This window comes from Caloenas nicobarica, chromosome 2, assembly GCF_036013445.1.
Source record: "Caloenas nicobarica isolate bCalNic1 chromosome 2, bCalNic1.hap1, whole genome shotgun sequence".
Classification (NCBI taxonomy): Eukaryota; Metazoa; Chordata; class Aves; order Columbiformes; family Columbidae; genus Caloenas; species Caloenas nicobarica.
The window spans coordinates 27,157,507-27,174,141 of NC_088246.1; the positions used below are offsets into that span (position 1 = coordinate 27,157,507).

The 16,635-nt window shown below is 41.2% G+C and overlaps 1 protein-coding gene across 1 annotated transcript in view; it reads left to right on the forward strand.

The window, feature by feature from the left end:
- DYNC1I1 (dynein cytoplasmic 1 intermediate chain 1) overlaps positions 1–16,635 on the forward strand; it is a 189,979-nt gene that overhangs the window by 125,385 nt on the left and 47,959 nt on the right. The window contains exon 11 of the mRNA XM_065627742.1: positions 12,895–13,041. Coding sequence (XP_065483814.1) covers positions 12,895–13,041 — 147 coding nt within the window. The remainder of the gene's footprint in view (positions 1–12,894; positions 13,042–16,635) is intronic.

A 16,635-nucleotide genomic window follows, 5' to 3' on the forward strand; every position in this document is an offset into this window, starting at 1 on the left:
TGCTGTTCTGAGCTGATATCAGCTGTCTTTTTTTGCTCCTCTTATTGGAGCCTACACTACTTCTAGCCTCTGGTGATTAAAAATAACTATCATTTGGCCTAACATTAGTGCTCCGATATTTGTGGAGAGATTCTGTGTGAGTCAGAAGAAGTTACACCCACACATCTGAAGGCTGAATGTAGTATTTGGAAAATGCTTTTCAGTGCTTTAGGCGAGAGGAGAGACCTGGGTGCAGGAGATTTCTAGAGGCGGCCAAAGAGGACCAAATATACAAGAGGCAGTCTCCTGCCTCCCAGATGCTGCTGAACTCAGAGGCATCAGTGGGGGAGGACAGAAAAGGCACTGAAACTGTGAAATTTTATTTTCTGTCTTGGGTGTCACAGTGGCTTGTCCAGTCCTGAAATCATCAGTATGAAATGCTCCAAGTTCTGCTTTACTGCTGAAATGCCACAGCTGTTAATGTGGCATCTACTAGCATCTGCAGCTCAAGAAAAAGTATGCCATGTTTCCCGCAGAGCCTTTCAGTCCTAAAATCCCTTAAAACTGACTTTATTGTCACACAAAATAAAATCATGATATTTTTCTTAGCAAGAGTGGGAAAAGGAAACCTTCTTCCAGGAAAAGCTGGAGAGAAACTAAGCATGGTTATTTAAACTAAAGGGATGTCAATTGGATTCACAGAGTTGTATGCCTTCCCTTGGGTTTACCTCTATCTTTCCCAACCTTTAGCAAAGCTCTTTTTACCATTATGACTTGGATCTGTTGCTATCTTGTGCAGAACCCCAAAGAGCAACACACCCATCAAAGCCTATGTGTACACTATAACAGCATAATTGTATGCCATATCCCATCTGTCTGTGAAATTACTGCTAATACAAAAGGTGGGTACGGTTTCCCTATTAGTAATTAACATTCTGAATTACGTGAGGACTGTGTTTGTACATATTATACAAAGTCTGCTAGCAACAAGATGCTGCTTTGCTTAGAGCAATGCTCAAGATAGATCATCTTCCTCATTTGAAACTGAGATTTCAATTATGAATCAAAGAATTAGGAAGTGACAAATTTGCTTGTCTTGGGTAGAAAATTTTAGGCGGTTCCTGCTTCTAAGCCTTTTTTGGAGGGGGTAAATTATCATACGCTTAAATGATATGCTGTCACTACTAGCAATAGCACTGCTTTTCGTGGGTGTTAAAATAGGGATTTGTAATGAATCTGCACTTAAAGATGCTGTTTCTCTTGTTAAAGTTCATATAGTCTTCCTTTCAGACCAAGTACAAAGAATGTTTTGGCCACTCGATATGACAGGCATTTTTTTTTTAAGTTTCTTTGTTTCAATGATAACTTGCATTGTATCTTTGTGAATAACTGGCATCTAATATGCAATATGCAAATGATGCAATTTGAAGAAAACCTAACCTTTGAATTTGCGGAGTTAGACATGCAGTATTTTTAAACTTTAGCTAGCTGAGGCAAAAAAAAAAACTCAGTCAAAAACTATACTTCATAAGAGAAAATTATAGTGATATTGATGGTTTGCCAAAACCTCAACCAGTGACAAAATCCACAGTGTCCTGAAAGAGATGCCTTTGCAAAACCATTCCCTTGCAGATGGCTTAGATTATTGATACTTATAAACACATGACATTATTCGTTCAACTCAGAATTTTGAAAAACTCTGTTGATAAAAAATGCAAATTTGTCACACTATCCCAAAATCAGAGAAAAAAGTCACCAAATCCTGCAGTCGTTCCTGAGGGTGTTTTATAGTTTATGAGTTGTTGATCTGGTTACATTTCAGCATGACCTAGTGTAAAATATTTTAAGAAAAAGGGAGGAAGGAAGGGGAAAAAAAAAGAGCATAACTTTCCTTTGTTGATGTGAACATTACGTTATATAGTTTGTCTCGTATATCTGAAACTCCCAGTGCTAAAAGGGTTTTGGGTGAACAAAAAATGCGGGATCAGATGTGAAATCAATAAGTCAGTGGGATCCTTCCACAGAGTTTTTTTTTTCCATAAAGGATATAAAATACCATGCAATTCCCTAGCTGCACTGCAAATGATGGATAAACAGCCATAGGCATGACTTTTCTGTTTGCGTTGTGGAACTGTTCACAGTGCAAGCTACTTGCTATGGAGAGTACATTTGGTCCAAATTCGAGAAAATTATTTCACCTCATGATTTTTGTCTCTGTGGGAGCTCTGTGTGAGGAGTGAAGCCTCTTTCTGTGTTACCTGGAACAAAATATAAAACAGTTACTCTTCTAAAGTGCTGTAACAGGCCCCAGAAACCAAGGAATCCATCATTACAGCCCAGGATACAACTGTCCTCTGCCTTAGGTCTAAAATCAACAGTTTTCCACCCTCTGCCCCCACAGCTGGATGACTGACAAGTACTTCCCTGAAAAGAACTTTTGTATATGGGCAACATTGATTTAATGATGATTAACGCTCCCTGCTTCCCGCAAAGGGAAAGCAAAAGCACGTGCTGACTGGCCGAGATACTGATATTATCCTTGCAAGACGTTCCTGTGGGGCAGAGAGTCTCCTGGAAAGCAGCAAGAAGGGGAGTCTCTATCAGTGCCCTCAGAGACTGCCCAGCAATTTGTATTGTAGGAGCACTACTCTAGTATCATATTTGCTGTTGCTATAATGATGGTTATAAAAAGTGAGCCTCTGTTAGTCGTAAGTGCCTGTAAGAAGTCATTTGGAGTGTTTTGTGAAAATTTCACAATCCATTATATAATAACAGAATATGAATGATGACAAATACCATAGATTTAACTTTCACAAAGCAGATCTATCTGGTGAAATTTTATTAAAACAGGATTGTCTTTATCATGAAAAGTTTCAGAAAAGAAAAGCTGAAGTACATTTATTTTAGCATGAGATGACAAGCAAATGTCCTACATGCAAGAAGCAATATGCTTTTATAAACTTGTCATATTGGAGAAATCAGAGCATTTTCATTATCTCTACAACAAAATGTGCCAGGGTGCATTAGGATCTATGTTTAATTCATTTTGATTGCACTTATAACAACGTTTAGTATTTTTGTCGCTAATATCGATTCCACTTCAGTTCCGTATTGTTTATGAACGTACACTGAATCACCAGTCATTTCATGGCAAAAGGAACATGGTTAACATCTGCTATCCTATGTTTACATCTGTAAATAAATAGACTAAGCCAAATTTGGACTGAGTTAACAACGTATAGGAGTTGTACAGAACTGCTGTTTGCCATGAGTTGTCTGGTGTAAATCCATTCTTCCTGGCAGGATAGTGATGCATTCTAAAATATCCCATCACTGCTGAGAGTGATGACGCAGGCAAGCTGTTTTTTGAGCAAGATGTGCTCCTCTATTACTCCAGGAGTCAGCAAATGTAAGATGGCATAACTATGCTGATCTATTGTAACTAAGGCTTTGACCCTGAGACTTGGAAAACACTTATCTCATTCCTTCCTCCTCTACAAAACTACTCATGGAAAAAAAAAGCAGAAACCAAACAGCAGAACCTTGCAGGTGAGGAAAGTGGGATGTGACATTTCAGGAAACTAAGGTTTGTTTGGAGAAAGGGGGATTACAAGTTGGGTCTACAATGGGACATAGTCATCTATTCCTGCGTGGCCTTAGCTGCTCCGTAGTGCTCTATGAGTGCAGAGCCAGGCTACGCATATCAGAATTTATGCAGTAATTTACTGCAGGAGACATGAATGGTGCAAAGGCAATGGTGCAAATGTTCCCACCCTCCTTCTTAAATACAGACTTGCCTGTGGTATCTTCTGTGTTTCCACTAGATAGCTGTTTATCTGTGCCTCTCAGTCTCTCAATTATCACATCTATGTGCAATCTTTAATTAATTTTAAATTATTTTCAATTATGTAGTGACACTACTTATAAATGATACATCAGTGAAAGTGATGGATTTGGGCAAATATAATAGCCTGTCAGTCTTCACTAGAAGCTACAATTAAACCAAAAAGATAAGAAAAGATTACTGTAATTATTTTGACAGTGAACTGATAGAAGTTTGCCCAAGTGACACAGACTATAGAGTACAAAATGCCAATTGCTTAGAAACAAGTAAAATGAGATAGTGTTGTCCCTTTGCTCCCATAGGACTTCCTGGTGACCTATCTCCAGGATCAGGCAGAGCTGCTTTCAGTCAAAGGCTTGTAGGGTCCTTGATAAGTAAAGAGGGGTCCAGTAAGTAGAGATTCGCTCAGTTCTGGGCTCCCCAGTGCAAGAGAGACTTGGACATATTGGAGTGAGTTCAGCAAAGGGCCTCTAAGATGATTTAGATCATCTCTCATACGAGGAGAGGCTGAGAGAGCTGGGACTGCTCAGCCTGGAGAAAAGAAGGCTCAGGGGCATCTTATCAATGTGTATATCTACCTGATGGGGGAGTAAAGAGGATGGAGCCAGGCTCTTCTCGGTGGCACCCAGTGACAAGATGAGAGGCACAAACTGAAATACAAGAACTTGCGTTTTAACATTAAAAGAACCCTCTTTTGCTATGAGGGTGACTGAGTAGTGCCACACGTTGCCCAGAGAGGTCATGGGGTCTCCATCCATGGAGATAACTCAAACCCCAGCTGGACAAATGTCATGAGCAATCTGCTCCAGCTGGCCCTGCTCTGAGCAAGGAGTTGGACTTTGACAGTCTCCAGAAGCGCCTTCCAACCTTGGCAATCCAGTGAGTCTGGCACTTCATGTTCCTTTTCCCTTCCCTGTCTCTGAGGTTATGCAGAAGTCTGCTGGGCTGTGACTGCCTCTAATTCCATAGAGTCTTCCCAGAACCAGCTTTATGTCAGGATGTCCTTCCTTCCTCCCTGAAAGGTCACTGGCTCTCAGATGTCCTGAATCAAGAAATTGCCTGTTTAGGAAAGCACTTACTATTTAGTTTGGCTGTGAGTGTGCTTTAGAGTCAGTGAAGTCATGGGGAACTTAGAAGAATTGAGTTCATGGACATCTGAGGAAAGATAGACTTATATATATAGTTCTTTCCTCAGCTGGGGCCTTAAAGTGTTCTTGGTCTGATATGTTCAATTTCTGACTGTGCCTGGATTCTCATGGCCTGTGCATTTATTGTGGAGGTTTGGACTGAGTGCTACACTTGAGATTTATCTGCAACTCCCTTATAAGCAGCTGTGACTACTATGCCAAACTTCACAGGCATCAGGAGTATTTGCTACAGCAGTTGTTGGTGACTTAGTTAAACTTTCCCTAAAACTCTGCAAAGACTGTGTCCTTAAGCGTATTTCTTTGGAGTCTGTAGGGAATGGACAATTAAGCATTTCAATGGAGCTCAAAAGCTGAGTGTAAAATCTTTTCTTTCTCTTCATTTATTGTCCCCTCATGAATTACTGCAGACTGTTCATTTTAACTTATCTTACTGGTTTTCTGAGTCCAGATGAAACCCAAACACAATTAAGCTAACACGCAGATTGCATGACCACTTCCACAGGAGGGTGGTCACACTAGAGCAAGATGGAGGTAATGGGGTTCTTTATTTGCAGTAGCTATCTCTGTTAAACAGCCTTTTAATATCAGAAGTTCAATAAGCCCTTTTCTGAACAAAAAGAAAAAAAAGAGGGGTGATAATTGCTACCTGACATTATTTGCTTTTGCAAGGAAAACTGTACACATTGTCCATAGCAAATAGTGTGCAAGCTGAAAATAGAAGACTCGCATCTTGCCCTGAATTAGCAATAAAATACAGTTGGGAATTGATTGTTGCTGAATCTGAATTTTGGCTGCTGGTAGACCCAAGCTGTTAAGACATTAATTTATGTTCCAGTGATGTCGAGCTAGATTTACGAATGTGGTTAGGTGTCTAAAGATGAAGAGAAAGACAGGCAATGGGATTTGCCAGTGCACTTTGCAGCACCTACACACCTTTGTCTCACCAACCAGCTGCTGGGTGGATAGACACCTTTTCTGTTTGAGATGCTTTTTTTAAAAAGATGAAGTAACTAAATGTAAATGTGTGCAGAACATTAAGGAGGTTTCATCACTAGAAAATTATACAGGCTGCTATTCACCAAAAATTTTAACTTCTAAAATCTCTTGGATTTTCCCTCTGTGTGAAAACAGCAACCACTAGTTAACAGAATCAGAAGTGTCAGTAGAAACACACCAGACAACTTCTGTTTTGTCATGTCCCATGTAGGTGATGACTTACTTCTAAAGGATTTCTGGTAGTTGGTAGGAACATTCTGCCACCAGCCCCATATTTTCAGAAAGCAAGTCAACACTCTTCAGTGTAAGAACCGCTTCTTACCTAATGGCATTTCTGATCTTTGCGCCAACTAAATTTTTCATGTCATGTTATTATTTGGTTGATCCTAGAGGCCTCAACCAGACTGAGATGCCTTGGAAATTAATTTGTTACAAACCCATCTTACCAAAGCAGTGTCTGTCCTAGAGAACTGACAGCTGTACTCAGGGGTGGTGGCAACACTGACGCCGTTACCGGTGCCCTGAGCTGACTGGTCGTCAGCAGCTCTGGTCCAGAAGCCTTTGGCTAATACTGTGCTGAACCCAGTGAGCCCTGCTGCCTGCAAAGAGAGCACCATGCTCGACCTGGCACCTACTATCTGCTCCAAATTCTGGCCAGCCTGCGGTATGAGCAGGGACGGCAGAAGGTCTCCGCGCTCCATCCTCAGACACATGCCCTGACGCACCAGGTCTGCAAGGGTGGTGCAGACCCATCACTTCAAGCTTATGAATAACTTCATCAAAACAATTAAGGGTGCACTTGTATAGCTGTTAGAGAATCATGAACTAAATAAACCAGATAAACCAAGGACGTGCTTGCTTCTCCAACATGCAGGCACATGCACGTTGAGGATTTGACCCTGCAATCTGATAAGCAGCCAGGTCCTAATCAGAGAAAACAGACAAATTTTGGTACTTAGCATGTAAGCAGCTGGCTGGAAAGAAAACTTGATTTTTCTCTACTCTTGTTATGAAATTGCTCCTTATTTCTCCAGGCTTTAATTCTCTTATCATCAGTCTAACAAACAAAGTATGATATTCAGCAAAGACTGTATTCTTAGGCTTGCACATATGTATAGTAATTCAGGGTTACCAAACTGATTGATTGTTGCAGTGATAGCTAGAGGCTGGCAGGATCTCCTTGTATCGTATTTGAGAAGTATCATGTTTATTTGCTTTTGCAATCCAGCAAGCGGTTTTGCTGCTTTTCTGAGTCATCACACCAGCACTGAATGAATATTAGCAAATGCACTTTCCAAAAGGGCTGAAGTGCAGATGCCCTTTCGACAAGGCAGCTTGTGGACCTTCTTATGCTCGTTTTATTCTTGTAGTTACACAGGCTGAACCTGCAGTTACAGAGTTGAAAGTAGAAAGCTTCAGCTTTCTGCCCAGCTTAAAACGAAGGCATGAGGCTGGATATTGCCTTTCTGCAGACTTGGGCAGAGCCCTCTGGTTCTGCTGCAATGCTCAGATGTCAGCACTAGCATTAGATGTCAGAGTTACCTACCCTGTAAACTCGGCTAAGAAAGAGCTGCATTTCCTGACATACTCTTTTCCTTCTTTTTAAGGACTTAGTACTTTTTCAATAAAAATAAATTTAATTTGTGGCTACATTTCAGCTCCATTGGCTTGATGGTATAAGTGGAGCAATACCAGCTTTGGATTTAGAGCAGTCGTGTGGCTGAGTCTCTCTGTGCAGCTTTCATGTGGTTGGGTGAGACATTCTTAGAATCCCCAAACATTTTTGAAGATCCTAAACTGGAGACATTCACAATTCTTCCCTCCCTTTCTACGATTAATCCTTCATGTTTTAACAGGCACTGAAGTTAATACAGCCTACACTCTTTCCTGTCACACTGGGCCCCCCTCCCTCCTTTCTTTCTCTTGAATAAAGCAATCTGTTCTTTCCAGTCCATACTCTAGTAAATCAAAGGCATAGATGTCGACACACACCATAACCAAGTATAAACTTCCCTTTTTTAATTAAACAAGCTTCAGACATTTGGTTTGAAGAAGTGTTTGTTTGGGGTTTTTTTTTATTTTTTAAATATGTGAAAGATGTCAACTGCTTTTATTTTATTTTTAGTAGAAGATGAATTTTGGATGGTACGACAAATAATATCTAGCACAAAATCTTTCTTTCATAGTTGAATAGGAAGAGAGTTGGGAAGAGAAATATAGAAGTCTTGACATTTAAAGCTTTTAGAATTAAGAGTTAACCTCTTTGGTAAAGGTTTCCATACACATAAATCATGTTTTAGGTATCTTTTCAAATTTAAGTGGGAAAAACAGTTGTAATTATGTTGCTATCCTCTCTGTCGTTTGCTTATTACTATTAATTATACTCAGACATTTATGTGAAACACAGAAATATCCAGATTCATAATAGCTGATACTAAAATTAAGCAAGACTCTTGGAAGGAACAGTGTCTATTTCAGTGTACAAATCCAGGTATCCCAACAGCCAGGGCAAAGTCCCCCTGGATTTTAAGGTATCTCACATCTTCTTTTGTGGCACAAAAAGGATGTAATAGGGCACTCAACCACACAAACCAGTGTTCAGATCTGATACCACTACTTTTCATGCTGATTCTCAGTCCTTGGCCTGACAGGAAAAAAGGGCTTTATTTAGTAACTCGGTTGCTGTTTTGTTTCTAGATAACGATGATTTTAATTCACCTTTGCAGTTGAGGTGTATCATCCGTTTCTGTTCTGGGGCCACGTATAAGTGCGTGTAGCATTGCAAGCGTGAAGAGATGGCCTCCTGATTGCCTGGCTAGAAGAAGGTAGGGCAGCTCTCAGGGGGACTGGGAGTGCTTAGATTCTTTAAATGTCGTTCTTGATGAGCTGGAGTGAGAACAAAAGGTTGTGAGTAAATGCTATGTGTACTTTTGGCCTTTGTATTTATTTATTTGTTCCTCAGAAGGGCAGGCATAGGTGATCAGAGGTCCAGCCTCTATTCTTCAGTTCCTATGGATCAAAGACTCTGAGTTTGACACCTTTTCATGGTTCCAGCTCAGCAGCAGAACCACAGCTTTGTCTCTCTGCTCTCAGTCCCTCAGTTCCCTCAAGCATGGAAAAGGATCTGCCTCTTAATCTCAGCAGCAGTTAATTTTATTGCCTGCTGTTGTCTGTTTTATGCTGACCTATAGTAGCATGCCACAAACTGCGGTGCTTTTTCACATGTGTTTGCTCAGCTAGAAAATCTACCCTGGAGTTTCCTGAGTGCCTGCTGCAATATAACCTGGTATTTTGGAGTCTAGAAGTGCCTGTGAACTCCTCAGATCACTTCTTCCCACTGACAAAGTATTGTTTTGAGATCCATCTGGTGTCAAGTGTAGGCATATGGCACCAGTATGGCAGCGCTGCCTACGGGGGTGGTTTCCTGCAGAAGAGGTCTCGCTGAACGCAGTAGTTGTTGCCTATTGAAAGTCATTATTGTTTAGCACCCAGGTTTCTGTGAACTTGTTCAACTGGTGGCTGGGCAGAGTGCCATTGAATCTACGGACATGAGCACAGACAGCTGAGTCTCTGGGGCCTTACGCACATCAGATGTGGGTACTGAGGTCAGGCTTCTCAGCAAGGAGAATCCAAATGACTGTCTGTCATGAGCATGTGTATCTGTGGTTGAAGGGATATGCCATCATTAATCCAAATCTGGGCTGGATTAAACTTCTAAAATAAAAACCAGCTCTGCCAGCCACTTGAAGAGGGCTCGGGGCCTGTTTGAGTTGAGTGCATCAGCATGAAGGGAGGGAGGGATGGAAGGGTGGAAGGAGAGGCAGAGGCAGCTGAGCAAAGCCACCATCCCCTCACCCCTGTAGTGCTTCTCTCCCTACAGGCTGTGTCCACTTTGTCCCTTTGGCTGCAGGCCCCTCCAAGGGATGGACGTATTTCTGAGGCCAGCCCTCTCTTTGCCCTGACAAGAGCACAGACATTTCGTGCTTTGTTTCTTAATTATGTTTTCAACGTGGTTCTTGGTGTCGCGGCTGGGAGCAGAAGCTCTAGCACTCAGGGAGTGGGATCGCCTGTTTGCCAGACAAAAATCTCAGGTTTATCAGCCTGGGCCTGGCTCTCCCTTTTGCCTGGGCTGTACTCCCACGTGGAGCTAATTCGGGCTCCCTCATCCAGCCCTTTGTGAGCCGCTCACCTTCATGGACCGGCAGAGGACACACAGGGGGAGAGGCAGTGGCACTAGCGTGGTGGCACCCACCAGAAAGCCATCACAAAGATAAAGGAGTAGAAAACCTGGGTGGAAGATCACAAAGCCAGAAGTACCAGAAATTCTTTAGTAGGGTTGCTGAGAAAGCTAAGGAGAGATAGAGAAAGCTAAATCCAGTAGACTGTATCTGCATAGAGGGAGAAAACACCAGAGCGTTAAGCTAAGGTGAATGATTAGATGAGTCACTGCACAGAGCAATTCAGAGAAATGGAGACGACCAAACACCGAGGTGTTCCTGTCTCTTGTGGGTCTCAACAGCTTGCAGACACGGATGCTCTGTGGCACCCATAGAAAGATAATGTTGGGAACCTCCTATCCTAAATGCCACTTTTATACTGTGTACACTAAACTCCTTGTGGAATTGCCTTCTGACATGATCCCTCTTGCATTTCTTTACGCACTGTTGCCATATACTATGAAACCAACTGCCTCTATCCTCTGCAATACGTAACTAAGCATCTACAGTGTATAAAATATGCGTAACTGACAAACTGGGAAGCTTTACTGTCATTATTTGAAAGTGCCGTGAAATTTCCCTGGAAAGGTGTGATTAAAAGTGCAAAGAGGGATATGCTGTTATTGTAAAACCTGACCATGCACTGGTTCCTCCTCCTTTGAAGTCAGTGGCAAAACTCTGTTTTAGAGGAGAAAGACTGCTTGAATCGACAAACAAGAGGCAGCCCGGAGGCAGAAGAAGCTTACAGGGAATGGTTTCTGCTGCTCTCCTTGAGCACAGAGTTGTTCAGACAGACTGGAGACCTGTCTGCTGCTCTCTCCCATTAAGGCTGAGAAATGAATGCTTTCAAAGTTGCTAAATGAATGGGCTGGATCTTACAGCCCTTACTCATCTGAGTAGTGCCATTAACTTTAAGAAAATAATCACTTTATTAAGTGCTATGGAGTGGAATCCTTAAATTGTTACATTCTAATATTTGACATAAGTTTTTTCCTTGGTAGAAAAATAATATCAGCTTAAGTAAAAGGATGTGAATGTTTCATCAGTTGAAGAATGCAAGTTACTCTGGAGCGATACGTAAAACTAGAAGCAGCACAGAGGGCTTAAGTCCGTGTCACGTCTGTAGGTTATTTTTGAACTTAATGAAAAACACACTTCAGCAGTTTATATCCTGACCATTCAACTGTATTCTGGGATTCTAAATTCAAGAACATGCTAACCATGAAAAACACAACATTTAAAAATACACTGTCCACTTGGCAGAATCCTTCATCCTGCTTCAGAGTCTCACAAGTTTGTTTCGGACAAACTGAGAACTTTGTTGTGGACTGACTGTTTGAATTGGGGTTTCTTAAAATACATGTGGAGCCTTGTAGCTGCTGCGGGATGTACACAGCGGTGGAGCTGTACTATTTTAAAATCATCTGACTATTTCACTTCATGTAAGAATATCTGTCAGCTTAGTTATAAGGAATGAGAGGGGTTGATTAAAACAACTCACGAAGCCATTAAACAAAGAGATAAAATGTAGAACATGTGCTGTAGGGTCGTTTTAATTATAATGTATGGGGGATCTGTGGAAACCGGATGGCAGCTGCATTGTAGCTGAGTTCTAAGCCCCTCTTAGCAATACCGAAGTTCTGTTACCCAGAGGTGGGTTTTCTGATCTATAAAACTAATAGGTCCTTTGGAAACGGTGGTTGGAAGCTACCTTTTGTTGCTATGACTGACCACGGTATAATTACTACACTCAAGCCCTTAGATAGATATGAACTAAAATAGGCAATTATGTATACTAATTATCTTGTCACTAGATACTACACCATATAACATCAGAGAAATGTATGCAAAAGCTTTAGTCAAGAAGGGAAGGGATCAAAGATGTCAAGTGGACAGCCACGAGAATCCAGAGAGAATGGTGAAAAAAAAGGTAGTGGCAGCTTATTTCATTGTCTTGGCAATCTTACTAGGTACAAAAAAACTTGTAGTGAATGTACTTCTTATGCTATAGGTATGTTTACTAATTAATTTAGCAATAGATATCAGATAGACACATTAATTCAGTAAAAACTATTTAAACTTCATATTTTGCTTTATTTTTATTAACCTAGTTACAGACATCAAAAGTTAATATAATTAATTCTATTCCTATCAGAACAGGTTTTAAATCTCTGGTATAAGAGTTCAAACCAGTCTCTAGCCACTAGAAATCAGGATGAGGAGCAGTAAGGAAAGAAGATAACACATCTGCCCAACTCCATCCACCCCTGCCAGAGACTGGGTCTAGTTCAGTTTGGCAGCTTCTGTGTTCCCAGTTCAACAAAGTTTATTTAAATGTCTGTAATGCTTTTTATGCAACTGAAATACGGTAATTTAGTTGACCTTTTGTCATTGAGTAAAATGGGTTCACACAGAGGAACATCACCACTTCAAAATACCCAGTCACTAAACTATAACAAAGATTTGTTACTAAAACTGTTTGGAAACAGTCAGAAAATGCATTTTTAAGAATGTGACCGATAACAGTGAATTTAACTTTCTGATTTTAATTGCCACAGCAGTTCAAGTCTTTCTCTGTGGCTTGTAAGCATCACTAAAACTGAATAGAGCTCATACAGTTATTTCTAAAATACAAAATGCTAATTACAATATGCTTCCTTAAGGAACGACCATGTAACCCCTCTTTTCTTCTCTACCTGTTTTACTCCAGTCCTCCGTGATGTCTGTCTGTTTTGCCCGCTTTCACCCAAACCTGGTTGTTGGTGGAACATACTCTGGCCAAATTGTCTTGTGGGATAATCGCAGTCACAGGCGCACCCCAGTTCAGAGGACTCCCTTATCTGCTGCTGCTCACACGGTAAGGATAAAAATCACCTCATCCTTTCTTTAGAGGAACTGGTCAGCAGGGAAGTGGAGCTGTCCCGGTGTGTCTACAATGCTGGTTGCCACACAGGTGAAAACATAAGTGCGGCCCTTGAAGTGAAAGAAATAGATGAGAGAGATGTACAACCACCTCCTGTAAGTGCTTAACCATCACACTTCATATGGTCAGGTCAGGAGATCATTCTCTTTTCCAAGGAAGAGCACAGGATCAGTTACAACACTTGAGTCAGACACCTTTGTGCCAGCACAGTGGCACTATGGCTCTTGCTCTCCGTGGCCTGTAAAGAGAGCCAGGTCACTATGGGGACTGTGTGTCTGCCAGTCCAGCATGGCAGGCAATTTCAATCATTTATTGTTGACTTGTTGTACACAAGCTTCTCTTTTGAACCAGATTAGGCACCTATAGTGGTCTCAATGGAGTCCTGTAAGTGGACACTGGTGCCCTTGAACAGCATGGGGCAGTTTGCTTCTGTTTCCTTGTAGAGCAATACCCAAATGCTTTTCATGGTTTCCTATTCCAGAGAGGGCCACAGGGCAGAGCTTGCACAGTGAGGGGGAATTTGTGTCAATAGAATGATGTGGAAGAGCATTTTGCCAACACACACATGTACCTGCAGATACAGTGATGGTGGCATAGGGCTCTGGTCATGTCTGAGAGATATACAGGCAGAGCAGCAGTACAATGCCTGAGAAGGAAGAGTTTCTCTGTGATACAAAGATGATGTCTGTAGTAGAAGACTCTCTTACATTGCCAAGTACTTATACTGTGCTGGAGGAAGAGACAAGCCTGGACTGCCTGTTAAAGTGTCCTCACTCTGCTATGGCACTGGCATCCAGTCCATCCTGCACTAAGATGTTGTGCATTCTTGAGCTCTTCTCTTCCAGAGTTTGGGCTCAGGCAGCTTCTTCACAGGAGCTATAAGGTATACTCTGTGGGTGGTGAACATATCTCATCTTGGGAGTGGGCTTGGGACCATTCCTGAGTGGGAAGCAGAAAACAAAGCTGAAAGGAGGTGAAAAATGTAATAGTATGATATAAGACTGCAGAAAAATGTAGATTTTCTGAAACATAAGAAACTGAACTACACAAAGCACTCTGAGAGACAAGATAATAATCTTGTTCTAGCAGATCGAAGGATCAGATGAAGTGATAGGTCTTTTGCACCTTCAGCTTTTACAATTCTGCGATTCTCATCTTTGGAATTTGCAGATCAAGGTTCAGCTTTTAGCTGACTGTGACAACATAATCCTTGGAGTTAAAAGACAGTGTCTAGAAGCCCTGCCACATGAATTAATGCAAAAGATTCAGCATGGGGCCAGTATTATGACGGCAAGTCTCTTATATTAAAAAATGACAGGTGTGCACAGACATACTCAGTGGGCCAGGCAGTACAAATATTGTTCCCTAAATTTCTACTATCATGATGTAATAATCTAATGATCTGAGCCATGGGTTGCAACTTCAACATCACTTTTCATTTCCCTAATGTTTTTGCTCATTTTTTCACCAGTAATGTTGTTTAATCTGCATGAAAAGAAACAGTCTCTCCTGGAAGTGCAATTTAGAGATGTAGCAGACCAGAAAACAAGTGGCAAGCTAACTATCACTGAAAATTGAACAACTGGGACTCAAAATCTAGAGGAAAAGGAAAGATTAATGGGAAGTAATTTGTTTACACTCAAAAAACGTTTAAGACAAAATTGTACCTCCTGGAATTATATATTAAACCAGTTTTATTATTGCAATAGAACAATATGTGATATTTTGCTTTTGACAAATATAAATAAATGACTTTCAGTTGTGGATGAGCACTTTATGTGCTGCCATGAATTGGTATAAATACGTGTTCACACAGTCTAATCTGAGGAAGCATGATGATTTAAGGAGTGATCACATTTTACTATAAAACAGCACTTTATGTTCATATGTAGGAATCATGTCATGGTTTAACCCGAGCCAGCAATACAACCATGATAGCCGCTCACTCACCCCCCTCGCCACCCCCAATAGGGGAGAGAATCAAAAGGGAAGGAAGAAACTTGAATTGAGATAAACATAGTTTAATAAAATAACAAAATACGAATATACTACTAGTAAATATATATATATAATAGAAATAGAATATAAAATAAAAGATACTCAATGCAATTCCGCACCAACTCTGTCCACACTGAGCAGCCAGTCTCAGGAAGCAGCACCTGGTCCCAAATAGCTGATCCCAAAGAGAGAAAAAAGGCAGAAAGGCCCAGAGGCCTCTGCAAAATGGCAAAAGGTCAAACTAAATGTCCCAAACGGAACTCCCCTGGCTCTGACAAAAATAGCAAAGAAGGCAAAGAAGCGAGAGAGAGAGCAAGCAGAAGATCCCGACTCTCCTTAAACATGAAGCATAATGCTAATATGCTAATAGATGGAATATCAGTCTGGATGTCAGTCAAGCTCTGCCCCATCTATGTGCCCCTTCCTCGATGCCTCACACCTGTGGCCAGAGCACTCAGAATGTCCTTGGCTCTCAGACCAGAGAAATTAAAAACATTAACTCCGTGCTGGGGTGTTATCTCTTGTTCTCAAACTAAGTCCAACTAATGACCATGCTAGCTATGAAAAAGAGAGGTTTCTAACTGCATGAAGAAAATTAACCCATTTGCAGTCAAACCAGCACAAATCACTTACATAAACTGTAAATGAAGTCTTGGTTGCTGAAGGCTGGCTTGAATCCTAGATGCAAAGAAAAAAAAAAAGAAATTAAGACAACTGTACTGTAGCAGTGTTACTTTGTGTACTGTTAGATACATGAGTTGAATAGTCATTTTTAAATTTGAACTTAAGCCATATGTGAAAAAAGGATTTTTCTGTTTTCTTTCTCTCATTTTGTTTATTTGAAACAGCTAGAGTGGGTTGTTATCACTGACTTAAACCTTCCTGAAGTTCAGTCTCACTGATTGCTGCCTGGATTCACCAGGAAAGAGAATTCTACCCGCAGCTTACTCACTAATTTCCTTTCACACCCACCACACATCTGCACTTGGGACAACAGGAAATTTTAATTAAGACAAAACCCTTTTGCATGATGATTTCATTTCCAAAATAAATAAAAGCAAGCTGGCAGCGATCCTTTGAAAAGGAGCCTGTTTAGACTTTCTGTTACATACGGTTGGTTGTCTTTTTCATGCATGTTCCTTAAGTCTTTTCATTTCTGCCGTGAGTTTTATTGTGCATGAAATTGATGGCTGGTAACCCTGATTAAAGCCAGACCTGGCACATTGAGGTGCTGCTGGAACGACATGGCTCAGTCTCTCCCTCCCCGCTAAATACTCTAGATACTCCACTGCTTGCTTTGGCTTCCTCCCACCCCTGCTGTCCCCATCCATTTGGACTACTGGTCAAACACCCATTAAAAAACAAGACTGTGCTTGTTTCACACATCAGTGTGTGCTAATCATATTTAGCACTGTGGTCATTAGCTCATCACTAAGCAACAAGAATGTCCATCGTATGAGGGTAATAGTGTGAGACGTGAGGGACAGACTGGGGCCCACTTGATGATCTGTGAGAAAGCAGGTGCCTGGC